This window comes from Anopheles aquasalis, chromosome 2, assembly GCF_943734665.1.
Source record: "Anopheles aquasalis chromosome 2, idAnoAquaMG_Q_19, whole genome shotgun sequence".
In the NCBI taxonomy this organism is placed as follows: domain Eukaryota; kingdom Metazoa; phylum Arthropoda; class Insecta; order Diptera; family Culicidae; genus Anopheles; species Anopheles aquasalis.
This window is the reverse complement of record NC_064877.1, coordinates 54,853,604-54,875,130: the sequence shown is the minus strand read 5'-3', so window position 1 is coordinate 54,875,130 and position 21,527 is coordinate 54,853,604. Positions and strand designations below refer to the sequence as shown.

Here is a 21,527-nt window from a genome sequence, read left to right as displayed (position 1 = left end):
CACTGTAGATGAGATGAGTATTGTTGAACTCCGGAAAATGTGTCCGAACTTAGAGGAACTTCTGAGATTGCGTAGCAGGACCCATGGCCATTAGAGGGATAATGACTTCTCTTACATTCTCGATTAGGATACCCTTACGCGTTGCGAGATTATCAATTATTTTTGTCAAAGAGAAGCGGTCTTTTTTGCATTAAATTGCGATTAGCAAGGAGCAATGCACTTATTGATAAACCTAACTAAAAATGTATTTGCTTCAAAACTGAAATGAAATAATGGAAGTGAAATATATAGGAATACAAAACAGAAAATTCTCAGAGATTGATCAAATTATTGGTCTATCTATTGATAAACCATCTTAATATTGTGTTAATGCGGTTGTTATGTTGCGGTCGGAAATATTTTCAGCGATTCAACACGATGGACTTAACAAACACACGATTTATCCCCACAGCATCCCATCCCGCCACTCCAGAGTATGGGTTGAAGTCGAGCCGGGGAAGAAACAAGACGGAAAACAAGCATGATAAGATGAATAATAGCTGCCATCAGAGTGAAGTGACTTATTGCTACAAGAGGATAGTTTGTGTGTGTTGTGTTACTGATGATTATTACAATCGAACATTTTATTATTCATTTGCTTCCTCTTCTGCGATGTCCGATATCATCTGCATAATGCTTAATAATGGCTGGTGGGCCATCTTTAATTTTTATACTCGTTCCGCAAATCCTGCGTATATCATGTCTACGTCATCGGGCTGGAATCCCGAAATTCTACTAATTCCTGAATTGGGTACATTATGATTCGATGTCGACATGAGCCGTATTCATGGAGGAAAACGGATAGAAAAGTGAGATTGTGTCGCGGGCTGTTTGTAATCATCCATCTCCAGCAGCGTCCCACCCTCTCCTGAAGCTTCCTTCCGGGATCGCCAGCGGTCTTTAATCACGCAGAAGCCATTCCTTGATTCCGATCACGTCTAAGATTTGGTAGCGAATCGAAGTTCTCGGGGTCATCAAGAGGATGTTCAGTGGCCATCCATCGCTCATTCATCTGACGCCGGTAAGTTGCCTTCTTCGGCTGGTGCGCTGATGCAGCTGATCATATCTGCTCTGAAAAATACAGAAAATCAGTTAAGCGGACTAGATTGCGCCTTCTTCCAAGACGCAGAGTCACTCTGGCGATGGTCTTCTACTCCCTGACCGGAAGCTGGGTGTTTTTTATGTTGGCGCTGTTTTCAGGTGGCTGGGTGCGAATGTCTGCATCACGATCTTCACCTATTCTTGGCTATTGTACCAAATAGCATTAATGCTGAAACATTCCCTTTATTTTATTATGGATTACTTGGATGCTTAGCAACAGAACACAGATTCCAAACAATAGTTTTCCCGTTTCGTTTCATTCAGGACACGGTTGCCACTATAGACAACATCATCAAAGCAGCCTGTTCCCTAACATAATTTCTTCAAAAAGGAAAACACTCCTTCAAACAATTTCTATATCCCCAAAAGCAACGCCCCGCAAAAGCAACGATGATGATAGCGGGTACATGTTTGCAACAGGACGCCAACCGAAATCTAATTTAATACGCATTTACTTACTTGATATCCCCACGCTTCTTCCGATTGCGCGACAAAACGATATCGTAAATAAATTAAAATGGGATCATTTTATAAGTCATGGAGGTCTTACATTTTTATTAGTTGTTGTTATATTACATTATATTTATTATAATATTATACGTAAAAAACACATATCTACATCTCAACCGATTTGGTAGAAGGTTTATTAACTGCTGTTATTGATTTCGGCAGCTATAATTATGAATTTATCAAATAATGCGATCTTTACGATTATTTAGTAGATTGATTTAAAGTAGTTTGATTAGTAATAAGACTTTTATTAAATTAAGAGTAGTTTTTTTTATAATATCTGTGAGGGGTAGGAAGTTGAAGGAGGTGGTTACAAAAACAAAAACCAGGCCGTTAAAATCCGTCACAGGGCAATATCCGTATCGATACCTGGATTTTGAGGGTCTCTAAATCCTATTGAAATCTCTAACTCGGCACACATGCAAATATTTTGCTTAATTTTTCCACCATCCCATGCATCTTGACACAAGCTTGCTGTAATAGAAATTGCTTAAACTGTTTTCGGATTATAACGTCGTCGCAAAAACGGACTATATAATGTTCAAACTGCCAACTTTGGCTGTATTTCACCTAAATAATTAATCTAGATCACCAAACCACAAATTGGAACGTTTGACGCATGATTTCGGATGTGGTGAACCCCTTTCTTTGTTGGTTTTATTGGAGTAAAAATTCGTTTCAATCAGAAGTTACAGTGGGATGAATTTGATATGGCTAAATAATGAAGTGAGTGTTGGTGATGATTTTGAACGAGCAATGTCTTTATTCATCGTTTTTTGTTCTGCTCGATATATGCCATACGATCTCAGCTGTGTTAAGTTAATGGGGAGCTTCGATATTTAATTTTTTTTTTGACACATATTTTTAACACTTTTCCCTCACTGCTGATTCTTTCAATAGTATTGTGTAAAAATTTGGCAAAATTGACAGAGTTATAGATTTTTGAAAATCCGCGAAATTTTTATCACATTTTCGAAATGTGATGCCATGGATGAAGTTTTTATTAAATCTTCCCCAAAATAGAACTAAATATTCTTCAAAAGTTTTAGTTTAATATTCCATTCATTTGAAAAAATAAAGTTGAATGGTAACGTCACAAAAAATCTTCAAAAATGATCCTTTTTTTGGCTAGAAATTACCGAAGTACCCCCTCAAAGCAACGTAACAGCTTTCGCGTGAAGTCTAGCTGCTACCAATGATTTAGAACACTAGAATAAAGCTAAACAAACCGCATTCCTGTATGTAGTGAATTATAACAGCAACAAAAAAATATCACAAAGTAATACACATTGGTATTCCGTTTTTATGAACTTTTTTTTCATTTGGTTTATTTTCTCTACTTAAAAAATTATAATTTGTCATAGTATTTGTTCAATTTGCACATTTCCTTGCACTTGGGTGGCGATGCCCCGAAACCAGCCCGAATATGCCTGGTGGAAAGTTTCCAAGTTTGCTTGTTGGCATGTGCTTTGGTTTTATATTGAGTTTCTGTGTTTATTGTGTGTGTCTTTTACATCGGTGTGTCGGTGTTTTTTTTGTTGTTGCAATGAACGCGCAGTTACGTACCAAGTATGTTAGTTAAAGTACCGCTCTACCATCTCTTCCCCCGGCGATTAGATCTCCACTTTGTAGTACCTCTGGTTTCTGTCGGCCTTTGTTTTCTATTCAGATTTCAGATTTTTTATTTTATCAACAAGCTAATGAACCATTAGTGTGTTGAAAAACATCTTACGCAACCGTTGCGTTTGGTATTGATTCTAGTTCCAGCATCTAACCCGCGATACCGCGTCGATCTGCGACGACTACGGAGCCCATTGCGAGGCCATTTTTGGTATGGCCAACTGAGTTTATTCGAATGCGCAAATAGATGGGTGAAGCAACAGGCCTGCCCCGTCGTCCGTTCGATCCCTTTTTTCTACGGTTTCGACGTTTGAATGATTTTTGTGGATCACAAAATCGCTTAAACCTCTCTTTGTTTTAAACGAAAGTTCGATTTAACACTTCGTCGTTATGTCGTCAGAACAGGAAGGTGGCACCAAACGCGTTTGAAGAAGGAAACCGAAACCGAAAAATCCAATAAGATAAAACAGTGTACTGCTAAACATCCTTCCGCCTCCACCGCACAGTAAAACTCTACTAATCTACATGAGCTAGCTCGATGGTCACTGAGATCCACATCGAGCTAGGAAACCACCGCATTTCGCACTCTAGTTAGTTTGGTCTCTCTCTTTTTGCTGCCGCGAAAATGTACCTTCATGTATCCCCGATTCCCGAGGGGGCAACCACCAGCTGTCCATCCGGTTCCTTGGTTTCGACGTTGATGCGCGCGACGCTCAAAAGGTTTTCCTTTTTTTCTGTTGGTCGTACGAGAAGGAGCGGCCGTGGTGCTATGAACAGGTATGATCTACAGCAACAGCATATCGCACTCTCTCTCTCTCTCTCTCGTGCTCCTCGATACTCACTGGATGACGATCGTTCGATCGAAGTCGTGCTTCACATCCGATTTCCCATCGAGCATGTTCATCTGAGTAGTCGTCGTGTTTTCGTATTTCTTCGATTTTGCGATTCGCCATTCTTGCACACTCTTCGCTAAAGGGTTATCAAGTTTAATTCAACATTCAACATTATATCCATAATATCCAGTTTTCTAGATCGTACTTTTGCATTACTTCGTTTTAAGAGTTTGTTGTTTGAGTGTTTTTTTTTCGATTTTCTTTCTTTCTTGGGTTGCTACGATTTTCTCTCTCTCTAGACCTCTTCACCTCTGGCTTGATTCTAGAGGGAGAGAGAGAGTATGGCTAGCCTTCAGCGGGCTACTACTCTCGAGGGCCCGCTCCCCAGTATCGCGAATAAGAGAGGAATTTGTGTCACTTCAACGCAGATCAACTTTTGGAAGAATACTAGTGTGGATTGGTTCCGAGTGCCGGTGCTTCGTAATGCACCCATTTTTGTAGTGTGTTTTTGTTTTTCTGCTTTTGTATGAAACAACCATTTTCGCCCCACCGGGGGTTCAGTAGCGCAGGTAGTTCCAGCCCGTTCCATCCACTTTTATACTATTGCACACACACGCGCACGCACACGTACATACACGCACCGGTCTGCCCGGAGCCTGCTACCACAATCCGCAGAAGGATCGCAGGGCATGCTTCTGGTTTTGAGCTAATTCTATCGGAACTCTAATTGCACATCGTCCGGCCATTCCCTACACTTGCCATTTGCCAACCACACACTGTTTACAAAGGGGACCAAGGGGCTAGCAAACAACGCTAATACTATTTTATCTGCTGGTTGTCTTTTCCTTCCTTTCTTTCTTCCTTCTTTTATTCCTGGCTACCATCAATCAGGCTCTGTGTCCAGGGGCTGATCACCGCTTGCTCCGTTTCGTTCCCGCTTTCCGTTTTCTTTTTTGGCCCGTTTAATATTTCGAATTATCAAAAATGAATGTTCGAGAAGGATATGCATGACGTAAGCGTGTGGTTAGAAAGAACTGAACCAGAACCAGAATGGACGAATGGAGAAACAATTGGACCTGGACGTACTGCGTCGGTAGCTGCAGTTTACTAATCCAACTAATCAATTACTTATCTAGTGCCGTTTGTCCGCCGTCATCGCCGTGGGATGCGACGGCACGGACTTTTACTCCCATTATCTATTAGACGACGGTAGAACAGGTATATGTGGCCACCACGAATTCGTTGCCGCTTTTTCGGGGAATTCCGCGGGAGCCAAGGTGACGTACGGTCATTTGTTACACAGGGCGAGGCTCAAATGAACGAAACGGAAGCGTGAAACGGAGAAATGAGTTTTGTTTTAAAACGCAAACTGGATGGAATGTATGTGACTCCTGCTGACGACTGCTGGCTTCTTACAGTAATTACTCTTTGCCTCAAACTCTCGATGCTCTTCACACTTTCTAGTGGCACCGTTTCTTCTTCTTCTTCTCACCGCTATTTACAACATGTTATGCTCCCGATTACTGCTGTACCACCACCACCACGAATTGCTTACGGTTAGTGAAAGAAAAAAACTTACGAAACTATCGTGCTCCCGGAGCCCCCCGGAGGCTTTGAGTTTTGGTTGTTGACCCTTCCCGGCTTCCACTCTACACGCGGAGTGCAACCATTTCTCGTTTTTGTTTGGATCGAGATCTCAAATGCGTATTAAATAAATTAAGTTAAAAGGTAGTATCACTGCGATCACATTCCAGAGAGAGCCCACCGACTAGAGAGGCAAGATATGGCCCAAGATATTAATCACCAAAAGACGCAATAAACCTAAAGGAAGAGTTGCAAACGAACATTATTCACGAACCTAGGGCGAATCTAACTCGAAATGCAAGCGATATGTTAAACAAGGGTATATCTGTGGGTAATGATATACAACGATAACGCTCTCCTCAATGACCTTGGCATCAGGGGCAGAAAACAAACTCTACAAAACAAAAGAAAAAAAATGGTGTCTGTAAACGAACCGAGTGAAGAAGTAGTGCCTATTTCGAAAGTGGCAGAAACCATGAGAACCATGAGCCTTGCCTTGCCTATCACACTACCTGCCCCTAGGCCCATCCTCCGTGTCTCTCAACACTTTCTCGTGCGCCCTCGTGGAATTGTTCTATATAGGTCACATTTGTAAAACATTAACATTCACTTACACACTATACAAATGGATGATTGGGGAACGGGTGGATGGGAACGAAGAACGTTCGGTCTCTGTTCGGAGAAAAGGGGGAAAGAAAAGGCGGAATGCATTTTCCCGCACAAACTGTGTTGTGGCAAATGGTGGAATAAAACTACCGAATATTCGCAACATCACTCTCGCACGGCTCGCACTAATTCCGTCGGTAAATCGAATCGGCGCCATTTTCCGCAACAAGCGACGAACAATCTAGTTGCCTTATGCTGCGGCTTGCCCTACGTTTGACCTCGTTTGGTCGCTCTTTAGCAAAATGATCTCTGGCCCTTTTCTGGCCCAAACCCTCGGGCGTCACGTTGCCACAGTTCGTCCCAAAATCATCGGGAGGCAGTGTGGTGGTATGGTTCACACCTTCCTTCCGGTGTTTTGTTTTTCTTCTTCTTCTTCTTCTTCTTCTTCTTCTTCTAGTAGTAGTTCTTATTGTTGGTTGTGGTCATTATTCAACTAGATCTAGAGTCTGTTCTTGTGGTTTCGGGACAAAATGGATCTTCCACTCTTCTTCTGATGACCCGTAGTGGTGACATTTGTCAAGTGTGTAATGGCCCTGGTCCTGGTGGAGGGAGAGGGGTTGGGAAGGGTGCTAAAGAGGATCGCATTTGTTTTGCTGAAATGTTACCCTACCAAACATGGTCTGGGTGGGCCATGATGGAGAGTTCACCGGAGAAGAAGATGCCTACTAATCTACTGCACTCTCTCTCTCTCTCTCTCTCTGTCTAGCGGCTCGCCATCCTTCGCCTACTAATGTATCGTTCCGCTGGGGTTGAAGAGCTTTTTTTCCGGGGTCCAGAATTACGGGCCCGCACGTTCGTATTTTATGAACCGCAGCGCAGCTCTTCACGGTCATCGGTTTTTTTTCTTCTTCGATGTTTTGCAATCGAATCCCCCTTTCCACTTCGTTTGATACACTAAAAATACACTAAAAACGAGTAACATCCCACATCCGTCGTACATCGATGGAACTGTTCTGGTTTTCTGTTTTGGTTAATTCTGTTTTGGGTTGTTGGTGCCGGGGTGGTGAACGGTCTATAAAATGAGTCTGCCTCGACAATTTCCTCAGCACAGAAGGACTGGCTACTGTTGCGACGATCCTGTTCGACAGTTTGGATGAGATTCGTTTCGCGACCGTGTCGTAATCGCACACTGTTCTTTAAAGACTAACAAATTATCAAAAAAAAAAACAAAAAGAAAATCAACAAATTCCACGTCACCGCACCCGCACCCGCACCCGCACTACACTATCACACAGATCCCGTTCGAGTGTGCGAAGCGGAAGGTACTTTTCCCACGATGTTTCGTTACTTTTCGTTCGTCGTTTTCGTCGTCGCCTGCTGCTGTTGCTGTGGCATCAGCCGGAAGTGATGCTGTGCGACGGCTGCCACTGTTCGTTAGGATCGACGGTGAACCGAAGCCCACGGTGACGTGCGGTGGCGGCGATGGCGACGACGACGGCGGCAATGGCGGACACTAGCTGGCACTGGTAACGGTGAGGGGCTCCCGGGGGCCGACCCGGCCCGGACATGCTGCGGCCGATCAGACAACACTCGTCAGCTCCTGGAGGGTGCTCGTCTGGTGCTGGTACTTCTGCTGCTGGCCGGCAATGGACAGCCGGACGACGACTTCGCGCGGATGGCGGGTGCGTCAAGCCGCACCGCACGGCATATTGCCACCGCCGACGGAGCTCGGGTTCGTGTTCATACCGCAGGCCTTCAGCTCGGTAAAGATCTCGGTGAAGAAGCCCGGCTCGGCGTTGATGCGCAGCATGTTCGAGGACAGCCGGTTAACGATCAGCAAACATCTGCACCGCGCGAACCGATGGTGTGCCGGAGTGCCGGTTCCCGGAAAGAGAGATAAAAGAAAGTAACGTATGAGTGAAGGCATGTTGGACCCCAGGGGGGGAGGGGGGGGGGGGCAAGGGACACGGAAAGAGAAGAGGTTGATTTGATTAGGATGTTGATCTAAGTAGCCAAAGTGGTCCAAGTAGCTCGGGTCTCGGGTGAGGCCAATGCTCTCTCTCTCTCTCTCTCTCTCTCTCTCTCTCTCTCTCTCTCTCACAGACAGAATAAATAATTTATTGATGTAATTCGATTGATTTTCCGTTTTCTACTTCCTTTCCCGCGTTCCGCTTTTCTCTCACACTTTATTTGCACGACGAATAACCTTTTCGTGTTTTGTTTGCGAGGTTTCTTTGTCTGCCGGATGCTCGATGCTGTGCAGCGCATCGCATCGCACCACATCAACCATTTATAACACATTTCAAATGCTCTAGATAATTGGGCACGAGTTTGGTGTGGTAGTATTCCTCCCCACGGGCCAGGCCGGGTCTCCAAGGCGCAACACACCATCAGAAAGCGGCTGAATGTGACCAAGCATACATTCGCTTCGGTTTGTGCAAGTACATCGCAATGATAGACAGGCCACGCGCTGTTTCACGGAGCACGGAGAGCAACTGGATCTGGACTGGGGCCGCGAGCATAAATCAAGACCAACGAAAGGCTCATCATGGCACGGCTCTTCCATCGTTGGACCAATAAATTCTGCTGCTGTCGGAATAAATCCATCAGCGCTTCTGCTGCTGCCACATCCTGCCGTTCATCTCGGGAGTTATTAGAACACGGGCACCGGTTCCCGCGGATTCGGAACCGGAAAACAACACTGTACCCGGACAGAATCATGTTGAATTCAACTGGATGCTGGAGGGTGTGTTTTGTTGTGACTGTTTCTAGCATTTTCAGTCACAACGGCATCGCCCACTAATGATGAAGCAGTTCATCATGGAATGAAATCCAATCAACTGGGAAAGAGAACCGTTCTTATGGCGATCTCGAAATATTCCTTAAATATTGTGGCAAAGATATTAACAAGCTACTGTAGGTTGGCAATCGATCTAGGATTTGTGATAGTTATTAGTTGGTCGAGGTGCAGCAATGTGTTAACACATGCACCCGATTGATTATCATTTTGTTTAAGGATGTTCTTCATTGGAATGAAATATTAACTTTATGCTAATTTTTAAGAGCAACAAAATGAAAATAATATAGTCAACATGCTGGAATAATTTCATCAGTGGATGAAATAGGGAAAATGAAATATACAGGAGCTGAGCTTTAAGGAGGGATTAAGTTAATCCGCGCCAAAGAATTGAACTGTTTGATGATGAAACAGTATAATTTTATATTTTTAAGGAATGCCATATTTATCTATAACTCATATTTTGATGAAAGCATATAAAAATGTCTCCTATTCCACAAAAGCATGGTTCTAGTGAGTTATAAAAAAAATATTCGCTTATTAAAAAGGTTGGAAAGGTCATGTGTTAGTGACGTTTCCAACATTTAAAATGGTGCCACTATTTTGATGAAGAAACAATGATGCTTTAGTCGATTTTTCTTAAGAAACCGTGCTATTCATAACCACTAAATAAAACATTTATCAAACAATTTAAATGATCCGAATATTGAAGTGCGGAAAGTGATCATTATTTCGAAAACATTCGTCCAATTGGTACGATGCTACATTGGACAATAACTTTGAAAACATTTGTTTTTGGGCAAAACTGTTTCAATGTGGCGAGATGTACGGAGCAGTGTATGATGTTTTCATGTGTTCCAAGTTCCACGAATTATGGGTGGACGTCGCCATTGCTCTTGACAAAAGCAGAACAAAATCTGTTCACAACGTTTGGGCTCCTGTGATGTGGAGACACACATGCGTCTGGGCACCGCAGACCAGAGAACCACACATTTCCCACTAACCGTTGCCATGAGACGGTCGCATACGGATCCTTGGATGGGTTTGGTCCTGGAGCAACACCATAATGCTGCTCGGTATGATTAATTGCCAGCCTGTTATGCAACGGTGTTTACCATTCACCGAACCCCTTCTTCAACGCGGCACACACAGGAGGTTGGCGGGGAAAAAGGGAAGAGGGTAGAGGGAGGACTGGGAGGAATGGAGCTTTGCACTTACCTGTCCCAGAACTTATCCTTCGAGTCCTCCACTAGGAACGGTTTCAGTGGGTAGCTAATTTCATTTCCCATGTACGAGTAGGAAAGGTACAAGCAGGTAAGGACGGCGGCCTGCAGCTCTGCCTCCTTCGTCTCCTCGCCATCGACCAGCTCGCGCACGAGCATGTACACGAACACCACGTTGGCCGGGTTGATGAAGGCAACATCCTGTCGAGAAGAAGAAGAAGAAGAAGGAATGCAGCATAAATTAATTGATTCCGAAAAGTCGATGGCATTCGATGACCGGGACCGGGCATCCTGGGGGTTAGCATTTCCTGGATTGATTCTGCATTGTGTAGAAATCAAAGCTCTGTTCTGGTGGAGTGGTTTTTTTCTTTCGTGGATTTGCTTCAATTTGTGATAACAAGATTTCGTGTTTTAAACTTTTGCTCCGTCAAAAAGGAATCGATTTGTTCGAATAATGGCGAATTTGAATGGTTTGTTCGGAGATTAGATAGATTCTCGAGCTGTGGAATTGGCAGAACATTAAAGAAGTCAATATTTAGTACTAAAGAGTGCGCATTTGTTGATATTTGTTTGTGATCGACTTCTCAATTTAGTGAAGGACATGATTTTCCTGATGATGGTAACAGATAATGTAAATAAAATTAGTTATCAGACAACGAGTAGCATCTGTGCTTCCGTAGTCAATCGTTTTCCTTTGTTTGCCTTCTGTGCACCAAACTTTGTGAATGCATCTTTAGCGTGGCACATGAATAGAAGCGATGGCATGAGCGATAGCGAACATGGTTTTCGCATTGAATTCAAACATTCAATTCCGTTCGGCAACAACTATTCGGCAATGTACCGGAAGCGGACATTTAGATCACGATCGTGCCAAAAAATAGAAGCAAAAAAAAAAAAAGGAGAAGGAAAAATCCGAATGCTAGTTTCCCTTTCCGTCTAGTGCTCCGTCGGCCAACTGCCAGCGATAGTATAATTTATTCATGCACAAACCACAGATTTAGGTCGTGGTTGTCACTGTGGGCTATGGCTGTGGTAGTGACTGGAATTGAAATTTCACCGAATCCAACCAACCTGGTGGCGGGTGGTGGGATGATTTTTCACACACAACCCGGCCACCCCGGATTCCGTCGACCAGGCTGTCCAAATGGTTATCGTATAGAGCCCAGATCCTGTACTGAATGATGATGGTGGTTGGCGGAAGATAAGGAATACTGGACTTGGGACTTCCATTGCACTTGATATGCAGATTGTGCTGGCTTGGAGTACCCACATTAGACATGCACAACGTTCGGTCAACAGTCTTGTGCTTCATTTTCCTCGTCTATAGAGACGCCGAGAAGATAGGTGAAACGTTCACCAATGTGAATACATTTATCTAACAGGCCAGTCAGCCAAGTACGGTTGATGGTCGGACTCGTCTCGTGCTCTTGCGGTTTTAGTGTGACGACAGACACATGCAGACATTACATGCAGGTGACAGACAACGAGGTACGTTTTGGAAGCACAATAGAGCTAAATCCAACTCCCAAACAGGCACAAGAAGTGTTCAAAAGCCCATTACATCTACCAGTTGTGGGTAAAATACTGGCCACAAGAGTAAAATAACAGAAAAATGAATAAATTAAATAAAACAGAACATGTATCAATTTTTTTGTGTTTTAGTAAACCGAAAAGTAGATTTTAAAAAGTCTAATAAGAAAAGGAGAGCGGGGATCTTGTCGGAAAGGGACAGGAAACAATAGCTTATTCAACACGTAACGCAATAACATGTTTTAACTTATGTTTTAACTATATTTGATGAAACATTTTAACCAACATTTTTGGAAAAACAAATGTTTATCATAGTAAAATCTCTACTTTAATCCGGCGGTTGATAGTGTAACTCCGAGTTGACGATAAAAGCTTGTATTGGAATTGCCTAAAATATAAATTGATCACTTTTTGAATAACATCACGACTGAACCTTGAAGAAGAAGAATTTGAACTTTGAAGACTGAAATTTGAAGAAGATCTTTGAAGTAACATCAATAAAAAAGGAACTCCGTTTCTGAAAACGTCTAGGAGCAAACGTTTCGTTTGTTGAAAAAGACAAATATTTCTGACTCTTTTGTCTATAATCAAACACAATCCTCAATCGAATGCTCCTGAGCAAACATATAGTGTTTCGCGAAACGCAATCAGTCCATGTGTCCTTAGACAATATGAAATTTCATCAATGATAAAGGACTAACGTGGGTGTAGTTGATATTGGTTTGAAACATGAAGAAGTGGCTCTTCTGCGATTCTTTTTGTGTGTCTACAGATTGGAATGGAAACACTGAAGTAATATAAAAGATGTGTGATGGAACACATTTAGTTCTTTTATGATAAAGACCTCAATAATTTACCGAAGCTCATCAAGATCTTGCTCTTTTACATACGTCGATTTTGTTTGGGCAAATATTTGCGATGTTGTCCTTTTTTCATTATTATGATACTGGTATTGACACTGGTAATGGCAATGTTAATGCGAGTTTAACAAAAAATTTGAACAATGGAATTGTTTTATTGCACCACCGTGCGGGCTTCTACGTCAGTCAACTCAAAATCGGATTTAGAAGCACGATATTGTTGCTTAAGAAGATTTCACCTTTATAGAGAAACCTACCGAATCTATTTCTTAGTGGGAATCGGCTTAAAAGAACCATTACGAGGATTCACCTCAGTCACAAAGCAATATAAGGATTCGAGCTTGAACCGAACCAAGCCAAGCTTTGTTGCATAATCCTTCACCACCTTTAACACCTTCGTTCGGCACAATTGACACCGTTTTGCTGGCGATTGGCAATCGGCGAGCCCCAGCTGTTGGGATGGAGATTCTGATTTATGTTGCAAAGTTATCGCTAACTCGTCCACGGTGTTGTCCACAGCGGTTGTATCGGTCAGGCTCTACGGTTTAGCCGATTGTTTGGCCAATGGCCAATGGAAAAGCATTAATCACTCCCGGCAAACACACGGAGGTGATTGTTGGTTGGTCCTTTACATGGGTAAAGGATAAAAAGTCGTTGGGGAATCCTTTTCCCAACAGCTATCTACATACGTAATGTTGGCAGCGGTGGGAACGTTTTCAAAATCGGCCTGAACGTTGTTACATAAGTTCGTCTGCCAACTCAAAGGTAAAACAGAGAGAGAGAGAGAGAGAGACAGAGAACGAGAAGAATCAAGGATTTGGTTGATTGATGTGATTAATGTGCATCCTATCAGCCGAGAGTCACAAAATAATCTGGCAACATAATCCCTTCATTTTATTCCCATCCCTGCTTGTGCTAAAAGCTTCAGCAGCCGACTCGGGAACGGGATTATGCGTAGATCGCATTATCGCGCCACACCGGGACCTGGGAGCTTGCAGCGTGCTATCAACCCAGTTTGGCCAGCAAATTGTTGATGAGATGGAACATTGAGCAAGGGGTGTTTTACAAGGCTAACGATGGCTCTATCAAACAAAGTTTAAACCATAAAGGGGCCACACCGCAGGCCTCGGAACGGGCTTGACCGTGGTCAGAAGATTCAAGAAGCGCTCCTGAATCACCTTTTAAAAGCCCGTTAAGTCAAACGAAGCAAAAGTCACCGCCGAACAAAAGCACCAAAAAGTACCTCAACCTTTTTGGCCGCGCGAAAAAAGCGACCGCTACTCGAGCTCAAGATGATGCCGGACCCGTGGTATCGAGCGGTGAGTTAGACGAGGCTGTTGGGCCCCCACCACCACCACCAAATGCTCATTAAATGTGCAAAAAGGAATCGCTTTTTTTCGGTCTCTTTTCGTGTTTAAAAGGAAGCCGTCGGAGGAGGGCTCGGAGTATCTCGTAGCATAAAATCACGGGAGCAACCATTAAATTAACCATCTAGAGCGAACGAGGAACTGGATGCTTTAGGGGCTCGTCTTTGTTTCATCCGGCTCATCTCGAGCTCCCTCTCTGCCTCTTCCAAGGGAGCTCCACTTTTGTTTTGGTGCCAATGAAATGTGGCCCGGTCGAAAAAAGGGTTTTTGGCAGGTGTTTGACTGACCTGGCATCCAACAGCAAAAACGGAGAAAAAAGAAGGCAAAAGACCCCTCGAAAAAGGTCCCCGCGATCATCCTGAGCGATGATGGTCATTGTTGTGGCCGATCGTCCGCCGTGCCGAACGTGACGAGGACAGCGAGGAACGCGCCATTTTATGGTGCTTCATTTTTAGTACCTTAGCTCCAGGTTTTAGGGTTCACCGTGCCGTTTCTGACCGCGTTTCGGTCTTCGTTTCGTTACGAGTGACACTCCTGGTGGACACCTTTTCCGGTGGTTGCAAGGACCCAAATATGGAGGGTACTCTCAAATATGCTCAAATATTCAAAGCTCTCAGTAGCGCAGCAGCAGCAGTTTGGTTGCTGCGGTCACTGGCTGGAGCTTCTAGGCACCATCACGACAGCCAATGGTTTCGGACGGTGAGGTCAAGCGAAAACATTTAATTGGACTCCACCGAGAGTCCCGCTCTGCAGCACGGTACACACATCGCACCATCATCGCACCCTCCCGCGGGTGCTTAACCTAGTTTCCATCGCGGCCAATGGCTAGCAGGCGGACAGAGCAAAAGTGTTCTAATCACCGTTTGATGGAGTATCCTTCTGAAGGAGTCTGAGTAGTGCAGAGAGACCCTGGACGTGGTAGCCCTTATTCGGCACAACCTCAATTTGATCGCTTGTGCTGAGGGAAATATTGTTTTAATACTCTGTACACCACTAACTCGTGGATGATCGGTGGTTATTACTGTTGAAAGACAAACTGCAATATGGAGAAGCGTTAACTATTCGCAAAGTGTTTATTACCAAATGGTAACGAAATCGAATAAGGCTCATCGTTGTGCCTCGGCCTAGGCCCGGTTAGAGTGAAGCAATTACCCGCTTTGCCCGCCCATACCTCGCCCACCAATGCGCGTAATTAATTAGATCATTAGTGGATTTATGAGATCGTCCGTCCCTTGCAAACGCGCGGCTATGGAAGCGGATCAGCGGCATTAGGCACCTCTGTTACCGTGCTTCAACCTCCCGCGCCGCCCTTCCAACTCAATCTTCAAACTTTTGCCGCAAGTAATGGCAACTTTCCACAGCGGCCGTCGTGACCATCCAACAAGCAAGGTGGTGGAAAATGTGTAAAACTTTTCCCAACCCAAAAACTCTGTCCCGGACACGACGGTGAGCGTCGTTCGTCGACACCTGTTGGAGAGGCGAGGTGCCAAGAGATCGAGTGGTGAAAGCTCTGACGCACCGCTAATCAACCCGTCTTCGTCTGCGCAGTTTTGGGGCTCCTTTAAGCTGCACTGCTCGTTGTCGACGGATCAGTAACTTCTGTTTGATGTTGGAGGAAAAATATGGGGTCACCGAATGGTTAATAAAAAAGTGATTTTAATGATGGCCCGCTTCGCTCTGGGAAGGATGTCCTACAAATTAAATCAAAGACCCGGTTTCCGGTCCTGTCGACAGAGGAGTCGTTTGTTGAAGGATTTATTCGAAGGAGAAGCACGAACGCAGTGGACCCCAAAAGGCGATTCTAATCATTTTTGGAAGCATCTATTTAGGTTAGGCGATCGTTTATCAATGGTAGATGTGGGGGAGGGCATTTGGTTCACATTATGATTACACACGTACCTGCCAGCCTTGCAGCAGTAAGCTTCTGTCGACGGCTCGCAGCCACATGACGGCATCGCCGGCCTGGAAGTCGCGCAGCTTGCGGCATCGATCGTGAAGGAACATTCCTAAGCACTTCAGCAGCTCGGAGGTGGAGGCCTGAAAAGGGAAACGGACGGACGGTAAAAACGTAAATGAGTTTATGGACGTTTGGTTTATGGAAGGGAAAACTGACGCGACACCACCGTAAAACAAGAAGCCCTTAATAGGTCGCTTCCTTTCCAGCGGCGTTTGGTGGCAACAGAGAACAACAATCGAACTCAATCGGCTAAACAACCGAGCGATGCGGGAAGGGAATTCAATTAACGGACACAGAACACAAAGTGTCGGATGCAGACAGTCAGAGAGAGAGAGAGAGAGAGAGAGAGAGAGAGAGAGAGAGAGAGAGAGAGAGAGAGAGAGAGCGAGGCATCGGGTCCTTGTGTGCAACGTCAGCAACCGCACTGCACCGCATCAGGGAGGATGAGACTAAAGTTTTCCGTGGTACCACAATCCACAATCCAATTCATTCGCTGTCACGGTGCTGTCATATCTCACTCACGCCGGAATGGCCGCGCGCACGCTCGCGGTGCATTCGGATTGAGTGAGGTGCATGCCATGTTGTGACGCTCTCTATCAGCGCGAGGCGAACGCGTGCTCGAGTGGAACGACAGTAGAGTACAACTTTTGCGCCACTATTTTTTTCTTCTTCTCGCCGTCCCTAAGGGATATTCCTGACGCGCCATAGTGAAGGAAGAGCACGGAGATTTCCCCCGGGAGGAGGAATCGGAACTTCAAGAAAGGAGTAGGGAGTGAAAGATATCCTGTGCAGTATGCAGCATGAGCCCGGCGCTATCTCTCTCTCAGAGCATCAGACAAATTGGAAACTGGAACGTGGCGTAGAAAACTTTCGCAAAGCATCCGGAAGGGTCCTCCGGTCCTTGTCAGATGAGTTGAGTTGAGAAGTACCGTGAGCGATGTATGGGATAGCCGAGGGTTTATATCCGGTAAAACTCCGGGTTGAAAAAGATTTAATCATCATAAATAATTAATGTAAGTACCACTTTCATTCATATGCGCGCAACATGCACAAATGAAGTTAGGGGATGTTGGCGCCGGAAAGTTGTTGAAATATATGAGGTAGAATGAGATTCAACAAAAAGAATAGATTAACAGCTGAGGCAGTTTTATTTGAGACTTTTGGGTGATTTCATTTTGTGCTTCTGCTGACTTTTGAACTTTGTTGATTCTGCATTCAGAATGTCAAATAGAAAAATGTTATTCGGAAATACTTTGGAAATACTACGAATTCATTCGTAAATCATTCGTGGTGTAGTAGCATTACAATTTATGTTTTTATTTGTAAATTATCTGTTAAACCGAGAGTTGATACTTAGTTGATTTTGCACCACAAATGTAACTAACATCTAAAAAAACTCGTATTAAAATGCGGATCGCAGTTTTAAAGTATCAACAAGTCCACGGGTCATTTCGCTACATAATTTGGAGGTGTGTAGGATTATTAAATTTGCTTTTTCTCACCAAACCCAACGAAACAGGTAAAGGTAATTCGCCGCTGCGCCGAGAATACAAAATGATGTAGCTCCGTTGCCAAAAACCCAATGATGGAGGCGCCAGGTAACCGGTAAAATTGCATACTTTCAGGGATTTGTAATAAATTTGACTAAAATGTTGAAGAATGAATAAAAAATGATTTTTCATTCAATTTTACGAACACTACTGACATTGCAGATAAATTACTAATCTTCAATTCCAACACATGTTTAGAATAAAATTACATAGAACAGACAATTAATGACCAAACTTAACACACATATACACCATAGAGGTGGGCGCTGGCCGCTAAAAAGAATTTGGAGGGACGCAATCCCTTGTCTACGAAAGGGATTGAAATTTATCAGGGCGCGCTTCATTTATTTAAGATAAGAAAACAAATACCAACGGACAAAAGGTTTCTTGCGTAATAAACTTACTTGATAACCAACAAGAATTCCCTGCGCAACAAAAGACATTTAAGTTACTCACGGTCAGTCGGGCCGAGTAGCAGCCTCCAAGGAGAATCCCACTGCCTGTCAATTGGCCAACAAATGTAAGTGACTGTCCACTGAATGGCACTTTCATCACATACCATGTCTGCAACGTCGCCAAGACCGATAAGCCGGCCAGCACGATTCCCTAAGAGCATTCCTGGACGAACTGAGCACCAAAGACACTTGTAGTACAATACTCATGTGAACATGTCCTATAACATGTAGTATACATGCGTACCAACGAAGTATTCCAAAGGCCACACGACGCTACTGTTGATGATGCACCCTGGAAGTTCTCCTACGCTATCGGTCGGAAGGTCTACGTGAAGCTTCGTGCCCCTCATCGATAATTCGAGCTCCAGTTCCGACAACGACACACGACATTCCCTCGAGAGTTGCGAGCCTTGACGAAGGTTCTATATTTTGGGATATTGGCAGTGTCGTCGTGCGTCCAGAATAAGACATTCGAAGGTTCGAAGGTAACTTCGGACAGTACCTAACTCTACATCACGCAAGTTTATTACCTTCTCCCATTTCCTCTCTAGCTCTCACGCGCGCTCTTCTTATCCTTTGGCTACTCGTCCTACTCGATTTCAATATCTCCCCAAGGACTGAAGCTGATGATGACTGTGTTGGTAGCCCCCATTCCCTGGTGGTCCCATGCCGGAAGTCGATCAGTATTATTACAACTTTACTAGCTAGCAAGCAAGCACCAGAGTCTCTCTCTCTCTCCCTCTCGAGTCTCGAGGATCGTTTGCCATTTGCAGAGGACGTTTTCAGCGGACCGTAAGTGTGAAGCTTCCGTGAAGGAGGAACTTGCACTCCTTCTCCTTCACTTCCTCCCGCCCTGTGTTCCATTCGGGATGAAGTAATGTAATGGTCCCCTTCTCCTCGGACTGTTGCTTTCGTTTCGAGTGTTCCGGACTACCGAGGGGCTGCTGCTGCCTAATGGGGTGCGTGTTGGAGTAGTTCCTCCCCTTCCTTCCATCATCTGCCACTTTTTTCCATTAGGCGGAATTGTGTGCGAAAGATTGTGTAATTTGTTCCCCCCCCCCCCCCCGCGGTCTCTGGACTCCGGGGCCGGAATCGCGCTTAGAAGAGGACACTTTGTAATCTCATTTTAAATTGATGCCTTCGGGCTTCGGAGCCTGGAAATACCACTTTACCGACAGATTCGACAACAGTGGCGAAGGTAGAAAGCGCACTCCGAGACCAAAACGGGCAGATTTCCGCCAACTTTCGTTGCCCTCCCGTTGCCGATGCCTTGCGGGCGTTGTTTAATTCCATTTGTGGGGTGCCAGCCAGTTACCAGGGGTCGTTGGCAAGAGAAGGGGGGAAAAAAAGAAGCGCCGAAAGTGAATCTTTGAGTTAGCCACTCGCGACTTCCTTCCTTCCCAGTTCGGGTGAAGGCCGCGAGTTCGCGTCTGAAAGCGATCGGGAGTGGATTAGCTCCACCGTGATGGTGGCGTGGAAGTGCAGACAGTCGGCGCTAGTACGATGCTAATGATGTTGTAGAAAGTGTAGCCGCAGGCGAGGATATCTTGGCTTCTCTTTCCTTGGATTCTGTGCCGGCAGTGGCCATCACGGGAAATTCCGTTCGATGGTAATGAGCGGTGGAACCTCGCGGATAAACCGGATTGTTTGCCAAATGTTCGGTTCGAATTTTCGGACGAACAAATTCCGGCAATTTTTCCAATAATGCAACAAAATGAGCAGCCGCCAACCGGCTCCAGTAAGCTCCCGTTCCCTTTTGCGGGAACATAATTAAACCACTGGCACTGGGATGGGGCGCCAAGATGATGCCAAGATGTCGCGCCGATACGTACGCAGAGAACCGTCGTCAGCAGAACGGCAGCACAACCGAAATGGGCAGCCAGTGGAAAATGTGCGAAGGTCAAAAGTGTTATGAAAATAACAATCAGACGGTATCGGAGCGAGAAAACAAATAACCGAACAGCAAATCCGATACATTCGGCCAGGGCCAGGGCCAGGGCGCCAAGACCGTTGGATGCCCGAACTGAACTGACGGGGAAAATCCGTCCAAAAAGGGAGCAAGCAACTGTGGCTGGCGGGTTGGTTAGTGGGTACCCATTTTTCCGACTCATAAACTTGTTATCGATTATCGGTGAGATCGACGGTTGCGAAGATGCGGAACCGAGCGAATGCCGGGGCTGGGGCATGGGAGTTTCACCGCTGAATTGCTTCTGTTTGCGTCAACCGTGAATCGATGAAAAATTTATCGAATCATACCGCCCTCCCAACACCCTCCCGTGGTGCCACGAAGCGGGTTTAGACTGAAGGAAAAGGGATTAAGCTGTGTGCGTGGGAAATTCTACGAAGAGTGTGTACCCCGCTTCCATCATTTCCCTTCCCTTCCCTGGGCCCTTGCCCACTTACAAAAATATCCTCGAGCCTTGAATTTAATGAATTGCTTCAGCGGCGAACGAGTATCCTTCTGACGTAACATCCGTGTATTCGGAATAGCCCCAACCGTTGCGAGAAGTATATACTGGGAGTTCGGGGTGCGAGTTATTTTGATGTCGATTTTGTGCTCGAAGGCACATACGCGCGCGCGCGTACGGAATTGTTTTTATTTGATTCCTTTTTCCCGTGCGGCAATGGCCGGTGATGCGGGCAATTGGTGATTGCGATTAGAAGGGACTCAGTTGTCAACACTTTAGTTGACTTGAGATAGGTTTTAGTGTGTTTTTGGGGGTTCCTTTTCTGGTATAATTACTTTAAGTCTGATGAAAGGCTTACTACTGTCTTATCCATTTTCGTGAATTTTTAGGTTTTTAGGCATTCAGTAATTCTTAATCAAAAAAATATCACCAAACTCTTTTAAGGGTGTAGTATTTGATTTTTTGTGACACATATTTTTAACATTTTTTTCTGTGAATGCTGATCCTTTCAAGAATACAAGGCCCTATGCAGCTCGCTACTTTGAAGAACATTTCCAAAAACAAACGTTTTTAAAGTCGGTGCCTATCGTAGCATAAAAACTAAAACGCGTTTGTTTTTCCAAATCGCAAAAAGCATCACTTTTCCAATTTCAAACATCTGTCAAAAATCGAGAAATAGGAAATTCAACAAAAAATTGATGGTGCTACCTGAATAAACTTATAATCTATCAAAAGAATATCTATTTGGATATTTCAGATGATCCGTCACATGGCTATGATGGGCAGCGAAAAGTACCTTTTCGACGACACGCCTTCCATAATTTGATACCACGGATTAATTTCCCAATAAATGTTCCTCAAAATAATACCCAATATTCTTCAAAAGTTGTAGTTTGATATGCCATTCACTTGAAAAAATAAAATTGAATGTTTACTTGACAAAAACTCGTCAAAAATGATCCTTTTTTGGCTCGAATTAACGGAAGCACCCCTCCACAAGGACTCTAGAATTCGGTTTTTTTATTGGTTACCTAGTGGGTTAGTGAAGCCATTCGCATTGGAATACTATTATGCTTGCCTTATCGAT

At 44.5% G+C, this 21,527-nt stretch overlaps 1 protein-coding gene across 3 annotated transcripts in view; it reads right to left on the bottom strand.

Moving 5' to 3' along the window:
• Positions 1–2,970: 2,970 nt before the first annotated feature.
• The window catches only part of LOC126570348 (uncharacterized protein DDB_G0283357), a 55,043-nt gene continuing 36,486 nt past the window's right edge, over positions 2,971–21,527 (bottom strand). For all 3 annotated transcript variants that reach the window (XM_050228043.1, XM_050228044.1, XM_050228045.1), the window contains exons 3-5: positions 15,970–16,107; positions 10,309–10,514; positions 2,971–8,137 (exon numbers count right to left, since the gene is read on the bottom strand). In XM_050228043.1, the coding sequence (XP_050084000.1) occupies positions 7,981–8,137; positions 10,309–10,514; positions 15,970–16,107 (501 nt within the window). In that variant the 3' untranslated portion in view covers positions 2,971–7,980. The remainder of the gene's footprint in view (positions 8,138–10,308; positions 10,515–15,969; positions 16,108–21,527) is intronic.